Source organism: Citrus sinensis, chromosome 5, assembly GCF_022201045.2.
Source record: "Citrus sinensis cultivar Valencia sweet orange chromosome 5, DVS_A1.0, whole genome shotgun sequence".
Lineage (NCBI taxonomy): Eukaryota > Viridiplantae > Streptophyta > Magnoliopsida > Sapindales > Rutaceae > Citrus > Citrus sinensis.
Genome location: NC_068560.1, coordinates 20,802,485 through 20,810,987, shown reverse-complemented (window position 1 = coordinate 20,810,987; position 8,503 = coordinate 20,802,485). Strand labels below are relative to the sequence as shown.

Below are 8,503 nucleotides of genomic sequence, written 5' to 3'. Positions count from 1 at the left end.
GTTAATTGACTGAATACAGGTGTTACTGCATGTGTTGCTATACCATTTTGCTTTAATAACATTTATTTACATTCATTATTTCGGTTGACCACCCATTTAATGATAAAAGTTAAGAAAGAGCCGCAAAAGAGTCTATCTTAGTGGAACATATTAAAGTAATACGTGGTCTTAGATTGAGTTTCCTGGATTGAGTTTAACTTGAGTCCAAAAAGGGTCATGCTTAATCTAAGATTAGTGATGAACTAGATATGGAGATTCACCTTGTAGGGTAAAGAGAACATAAACGTGTAATGTTATATATTATGTTGACTTAGCAACTTGTCACTATTAGGTTGCATAAAGATATAAGACATCCAACATGCTACCGCTGAGGATAAAAATGGCTTCTGCCCAGTGCTGTAGCAGATGCTGCAACAACTGTGCTTAACATGAATAAAACAGTCAACACTATCAAGAGAGTTTAATCACTCAACTACTCCATTCCAATTGTATTTACGTGTTTAACGTGCAAATTTTATTCATTGCATTTTTTATTATTGTGATTTTATTTTCCTTAAGCATTTAGTTATGTTGGTTGCATTGATTTAATTTAGAACATAGATTGTACTATTGAAATTGTTGTAGCAAGTCTGATAACATCAATTCCTGTGGAGATGATCTTGAATACTCATCATTTTATTACTTGTTGTGTACACTTGCAAATTAACACCGTAGCAATTAAAGTAAAATCAACAACAATTATCAATGCTATGAAAGAGTTTTTCAAATGCTTTTTAATAGGCTGCCATCGTTGAAGTTTGTTTGAGATGTGTTAAACTTCAAAGGGTCCTTATAATCTGTTGGTTTGAATCGTAAAAGGACTACTTTTGTAAATTCTGCCTAAGTTAGTGGGCCACGAAATTTCATTAATCATCTATGCCATTATAGAGCAATCCCCTCCAAATGGAATTACGTCAATTGTAAATGATGTTATGAGGCTACATTCTGCCTTATAGATCCAACCAGTCGGATCTTCTCCATTGAAATATAGAAAGGTTAGTTTGAGATGGTGGTGATGGTTAAGAAAGTTTGAGGAGGCAAGTTTTGCAACTTGGTGAAAGGATGCTATAGGTGCAAAGGGATTAATTTCAGAGGCGGTTATGGGTAAGGCTTGTAAGCCATGAAAAGATTGGAGTTTTGATAACACGGTTTGCAGTGTGGCATGAACTTGGTCTAGGCTAGACTCTTGATGGCTTAAAATTTCTTGAACCTCATTATGAAACTTAACATTTGATTGATTTCGGATAGCCATGTTTCAAGCAACTTGACTTTGACACCAAATTGATATGCTGAATTTGTAACTAAGAAATAAAACCGATATAACAGTAGTAAAGAGATAGGAAATATTGGAGTAATATATTTTTTCCCATCACTTCTTCAATTCGTCCCATGTTACATATAGCCTTTAAACTTTACACATACTGAGCTAAGAAATAGAACAATAATAGCAAAATTATCTAGAACATGACTACACTCCTGCTGAAAATCAACAACGAAAGCTTATCCATCGAACCCATTAAAATCCCCAACTAATAGAATTCTAATTAACTTAAACAAGGCTTCCACATTTGCTTGCAAACCATGCACGTAATCCTCATGCATATTGGGCATATATCATTTAGTTGCATAGAGGTAAACCTAATGTCTATTTCTCTACTGTGGAAATTCATTATATGGTTTATCTTTTTAAATTGGTTATTGTTGGTAAGTTTTCTTTTGGTCGCCCACCAATTAATGTCATTTAGAAGATTTTTGTATCTTTGGGGTTGCAAGGGAACTCTCTTTGTAGTTTGTTTTATTCACTATAATTCAGGAAGCGTTTGCTGACCTCTGCTCCTTGAGTTTTACTTTGCAAAGCATATTTTTATCTGTCAACCACTTCACCATCCCAATGATTGACTGATCATTTTTTTTTTCTTGAAATCAGAGGTTAAAGTATCCAATGTGGCTGTGGGTGTAGAATTTCTCCTAATTCAAGAGTAGGCCTCTCAATCCTTCTTTGGAATAATTTTTCGTGTACACTTTTAGATAAATAACAGTATAACTTACCTAATGACCATAAGTGCTTATTTAATTCCACAAGCTCTTTTCAATTTTTTTATTTGTGGAGTTTTTGAAAATTAAAGAAGTTATTTTGCCTCTATAAGCATAAACTCAAATTTTGTATTTTTGGAAGAAGAGCTTAGAGATTTTTTTGTAATATATGCAATTCCGAAAAACACTTTAGAGATATTGCATTATTAGTTACACAATACCCATACTTATATTCAAAACCCAACACAATAAAAAGATTAAAAATATTTGAAACAAATTCGTTGCCACCACTTTCTTGAGGACAATAGTAGGTATGCATGTTTCCTTTCTTTTATCAAAATATACCTAATTTATTAGAAAAATGATGAACACGTTTCACAATGTCACTATTTGGTATTAGCCACTATTTCATTTTTGGTTTTAATATAAGAGAAAGTACGCTTAATTACTGATAGACATCATATTTATTAGTTACATCTCTATTGAATTTTTAATTACTTATGTCATCCCTATTATTAAGAGATAACATAATTAATTACGAAAATAAGGGCAAAGTAGTCATTCAAAGTGTGATAATTTAAAATATAAACTAAAATCTAACACATGTTGTTTGGATTATAAAAAAATAACAAACTCAAGGCTTTTAATTTGGTGATTATATATGACTAATCATTTCATCTTTAATTTAATTTTGATGACAAGCTACTTGGAAATGTCATAAAATCCTATAAGGAGAGGTGAATAGTGTTGTGCAAATTTTTTTGAATTCGCAAGTACACAAATTTATCGTAGAATAGATCAATTGTAACGAGTGTCGATCTCACAAGGAGGTGGATTTTAATTATGTGTAGAGTTAATTTTCTAAGTGGGTGATTGGATTTGTGGTAGAAGTGATTTAGATTATCCTAAAATTTAAATTGAAATAGCGGGAATAAATTGAAGTGAAATCTATTAAAAAGAAACGCTTGGGTATCTGGATCTGTATCAACATGCACCATGGACTTAATATTCCTTATTAGTGCCAATTAAATCATGAGGGGGATTTCCATTCCTCATGAACCACACTCTAATCAATATGTAGCTAAGGGTTTATCATGCCAAATAGTAATAATCTTGCACTAGGGTGCCGGTTATACCAGTGCGGTATCTAGACAAGATTATTATTATCTGTCGATGAAAAGTCAAAACATTCACAAAAATCAGAGGGGAAGAGAAAGTAAATTTACCAAATAAAGCCTGTAGAATATGTTGAGACTTCACCTTCAACCCAAGCTTGAAAGAAAATTAGCTACTCATAATTGAATTGTGGGTAAAATGAAAATTTATTAAAATACTTAGATAACACAAGATGGAGAAGGAATTACAGAAAATGAAACTAAAAAATGAATTTAGGGTTGTCAAATTAGGGGGGGAGAGCCCCATTTTTATAGATACAATGAGTAAATCATGACCATCGGATTAAAATAATTTGGATGCTTAGGATTGCGCCATGTGGCAAGTTTTGATTGGACAGAACACATCATCATGGCTGTTATTCCGTGTATATGTATGTACTGTATGCACGTTTTTTGGTCCACTAACATACTGCCACGTCACCGGCTAACACCACATCAATATTTTAGCCAATAGGATCGTGACACATCATCGGTCAACACCAACTCATCAGTCAACGCCACATAAACTGTCAATGCCATATCATTCGTCCAATCGAATGTTGCCACGTCATTGGTTGGTGTCACGTCATCGGTCAATGCCACATCATCGGATCGTATATGCGTATAATGTCGTGAACAGTACCATATATAGTACCGTACATGTGAACAATGTCGTTTACTCTTTTATGCTCCTCTTAAGGTTTTCGACTATCCTGAGTCCAAAATTACTATCTGTTTTTCTCTCTAATCTTTCGTTCATTGTAAAATGACCATGATGCCCCTAAAATAAATAAAATACTTAATTAAAATAAAACACACATAATTAAATTACAAGGGACTTAAATATATAAAATTATGGATGTTAGTGAGACTTAAAGTTTAAAATGATGATTTTCTCCTTTATAAATATACACTTTTTAACACTTAACAAATAGTAAATGATAAAAAATATTAACTTTATTTATTATCTCTTAATAGAGGGGATGAAATGGGTAACTAAAAATCTAGTAGAAATGTAAATGGTAAATATGACATTTATGAAGGATGACATGTATATTCTCCCCTTTATTTTTTAATTCAATAATATGTGCCAATTATTAATTTATATTTGAAATTCATGTCATCCTTGTCTTATTTGTGTTTTTTTTTTAACTAGTATTAGATATCTTTTGTCTAGAACAACAATTGCTATAGAGAAAAAGTAAAAAAAAAAAAAAAAACTCGAACTGGAATGATATTACTTAGCTGGAAATCAATCAAATGGTTGAAGAAAAAGTAAAAAGAAAGAAAATTAAACTCGAACTGGGATGATATTACTTAGCTGGAAATCAACCAAATGGTTGAATTATTATTATTTTTTCTTATATTAATGGACAGCTTGGGTGCATTTGGTTAAAATTTATATAATTATGAAGTAAAGTTTTTACATATCCTTTTTAATAATTTAAATAGACAAAAGAACTTTCAATATTGTAAAACTAAATAGTTTAATAATTCAAAAGAATTGTTTTTAATTAATAACCAAAAACCCAATAGCTTAAAAAGCTCTCTTTGAATAAGTTTTCCTCTAAACTCTAATCAATAAGTTGAACCGAATAGAGCTTCTAAAAAATAAAAGTCTCGATACTATTGTAATTATAATATCAATAGAATTATTAATTATATTAATTATTTTTTCTTATATTAATGGACAGCTTGGGTGCACTTGGTTAAAATTTATATAATTATGAAGTAAAGTTTTTGCATATCCTTTTTAATAATTTAAATAGACAAAAGAACTTTCAATATTGTAAAACTAAATAGTTTAATAATTCAAAAGAATTGTTTTTAATTAATAACCAAAAACCCAATAGCTTAAAAAGCTCTCTTTGAATAAGTTTTCCTCTAAACTCTAATCAATAAGTTGAACCGAATAGAGCTTCTAAAAAATAAAAGTCTCGATACTATTGTAATTATAATATCAATAGAATTGTACTCAAATGATAATATTAATATTAAGAATAATGATGGTGCTGTAAAAATTTAGCGGCGATAAAAGTGCATTTAACTGCTGTATTCATGTCTAATGATGATTCCAAAGAAGGCCTAGTAAGTCAAGAGTATACAAGCAAACAAAATACACCAATACGTGTAATAAAAGTTTATTGGATTGATAACATCGATAACCAATTTAGCCGTACAAAGAAGCAGAAAGACGTGGAGCGATAAGTACTTCAAGTGGTCTAGATTTCTCCATGGTCAATCCAAATCCCTCACCCATGTCCAGCGGTTCATTTGACGGGGTTGCAAAATCAAAGCTCTGAAGTAGAGAAGCAATTGTAAATTGCATAACTTGTAGGGCAAATGACACTCCAGGGCACATTCTTCTGCCACTGCCAAAAGGTAACAATTCCAAATGCTGTCCCCTAACATCAATATCCTTGTGCTTTGTCAAAAATCTTTCTGGTTGAAACTTACACGGCTCTTCCCAAACACGTGGATCACGTTGAAGCTTCCAAACATTGATCAAAAGTTGTGTGCGGGCAGGGACATGGTAACCATTGACTGTGCACTCTTCTATAGCCTCATGTGGAATTAAGAGTGGCACAGTAGGATACAAACGCATAGCTTCTTTGAGAGTGGCTTGCAAGTAAACTAAATTTTTTAGATCTGATTCATTCACTTGCCTTTTTGTGCCAACTTGGATATCTAGTTCATTTTGAACCTTGTCTAAAATATCCCGGTGGTTAAGAAGCAAAGAGATAACCCATGTCAAAGTTACTGTTGTGGTGTCTAATCCTGCTATGATGAGACCCTGCAAAATTTGTAGTGCTCAAAGCGTTGTTCTATTACTTTCATATGTTACACTCATTCACAATCCAACTTAATTGAATTCAACTTAAAGACTATTTTTTTGACCTTTTGACTCTTGCTGATGGATCATGTTAAATCCACGAGAAGGTCTTTGATGTTCTTGAAATATTGGTCATTAACCATTCATTCTTGACCATGGATTATGCATAGTATCATGAATGTTTGAAGTATGAACGTAACAAGAAATGAATGGAAAAGGAGCAGAGCTCCTGGAGCACCAAGACTTCCCCAAATCCACAAATATATTACCAAAAACTTATCTGAAAATGTAAGTCCCAAATGACTAAATCAATAATGAATAGAAGATGATTTCATCGACTTTTTAATTCACCATTATCCTCTCAACCAACTGGACGTAAACAGAAGATAATTATATATTCTCAATTGACGAATTACAATTTTAATTGCTCTCATTAGGTTATCTCATCCTGAATATTGATACATAAGCTTAATTTATTTTAAAAGCACAGAATAATATTCTGTTAAGAGATAAGTGCCAAGTAATATTTCTTGAGTTAAAAGATATAAGGTCTATTTCCACCAGTAAGGAGTAAATATCCTAAGACCTGCGATCTAAATTCAGGCCTCACTAATGTGTGCAAGTTAATAAAATAAATAAATAAATAAATAAAACACAAAAATAGAGGTATAAGATTTTTGAACTCTGCTCAAATCGATGGACCGGATAGAGAGGGATTAAGCCGTCCTCTAGAGTTTGAGTACAAATGAAAAAACGGGTTAAGAAAGGCGCAAAATTGAAAAAACGAGTTAAGAAAGGCGCACCAGGCAGACAGCTTTATTTATTGTATCAACATCACGACCCGAATATTGCTCTGTATCGCCCAGAATTGAAGGCATCACACTCATAAAATCTAGTTCTTCTCCTTTCACCTCCCGAGAATCCCTCTTCCTCTTGTGCTCTTCAAACCATCCTTGAACAACAATGTCTAATTCTTTGGCAGTCTTCTTCATTGACCTCTCGTCACCCCCTATATCCAACCATCTCAAAAACGGCAGCGCATCTGACACCACAAACTTGCCACTCATTTCTAAAAATCTCGTTAGTAGTTCCATCCATTCTTCACTATCCACTGAATTGCATCCCTTTCCTACAATCATTCTTAAAATCACATTACGGATGGTGTCTGCAAACCATCTCTTCATTTCTACCAACATCTTATTTGTGCTTTTACTCTTGTCCCATAACTCGTATAACTCCTTCAAACAAGTCTTCACCTCGTAGTCTCGCACATGCCTGAGCTTCTCAAGCCGATGGTTTGAGAGAAGCTCAAGTGTGGCTATCTTGCGTGTCTCGCACCAGTAGGAGCCGTATGGGCTGAAGCCAAACATGGAAAAATTGTAACCTAAAATCTCCATGGCTAGAGTTTTTGGACGGCTGGCAAAGATTTTGTCGTTTGTGGTAAGACACTCTTTAGCCATCTCCCAACTGCTCACAACTAAAGCTCGATTTATGCCAATCTTGATTGTGAAGATTGGACCATACTTGTCGGCCATGCTTCCCAACACCCTGTGAAGGGGTTCTGGCCCTCCTAGGATGTGTAGATGGCCAATCACCGGCCAAGCTCCCCCGGCTTCGGGTGCTCCCCTCTTCTTCTTGCTTGTGTATTTTCGAAGTAAATTTCTTGAAACTAACCAAGACGTGTATAGAATGATTAAAAGAGTGATTAAAATTGCAGCTACAGCACTTGTCTGAGATGAAACAAGAAAGTCCATGGCTGCTGTACCTGCTAAAATTTTTCTTGTGGCTGACAGTAACTGAGCTCTAACTTCTGATAACCTTTATACAAGAAAGAAAAAGATATACATAAGTAAACGGGGGCATAGAGTGGGCGTCTTCTTGGGTCTTAATCAAAATGATAGTTTTTCTTATCTCAAAATATTATCAATCTCATCCAAACTTGTTACGTGTTTATGAAATATCGTAGTTTGAATTGTATTGCAAAGTTTAATGTTCATCAAAATGAAATCGTTAGTGAAGTACTGAAGTTTGCCCAAAACTGTTGAAATTTGATTTAATCCTATTGCTTTATCTTTTTAGCCCATTGGCCCATTTCTTTTTCAGTTCTCAAATTCCTCCATTAGAGGTTGTTCATTAACCATTTTTTTTTTTAACAATCTCTCTCTTCTAGTTAACAAAAACACTACAACAAATATCATTTATAGTAGCATTTCATGGTACCATTTTTTCTTTTAATGTTACCAAATGTTGTTCTACAATAACACTTTATTAAAAAAATGCCACAATTGACTATTCAATAATGCTACTTTATTTTTTATTATATTTTAAATTTAGGTTGTAGCATATTGTTAGTGCTACATTTTATTTTAAATATTATAGCACTTTAAAAATGCTACAAATTAATGTTATATTTAATAATATTTTTATAGTAGCATATTTATAA

At 32.9% G+C, this 8,503-nt stretch overlaps 1 protein-coding gene across 1 annotated transcript; it reads right to left on the bottom strand.

The window, feature by feature from the left end:
• Positions 1 to 5,254: 5,254 nt before the first annotated feature.
• Positions 5,255 to 7,995, bottom strand: LOC102630513 (cytochrome P450 CYP82D47-like). Its single transcript, XM_052440478.1, has 2 exons — positions 6,864 to 7,995; positions 5,255 to 6,021 (listed from the first exon to the last, which is right to left on the bottom strand). Exons 1-2 carry the CDS (start codon positions 7,812 to 7,814, stop codon positions 5,398 to 5,400), a joined length of 1,575 nt encoding a protein of 524 aa, XP_052296438.1. The 5' UTR covers positions 7,815 to 7,995; the 3' UTR covers positions 5,255 to 5,397.
• Positions 7,996 to 8,503: the final 508 nt, after the last annotated feature.

Excerpts from the sequence above, each read along its gene's own strand:
- LOC102630513 (XM_052440478.1), bottom strand. The coding sequence starts at position 7,814 with ATGGACTTTCTTGTTTCATCTCAGACAAGTGCTGTAGCTGCAATTTTA. Across the intron at positions 6,022-6,863 it reads TAAATAAAGCTGTCTGCCTG|GGTCTCATCATAGCAGGATT; the intron begins GTGCGCCTTTCT and ends CAAATTTTGCAG.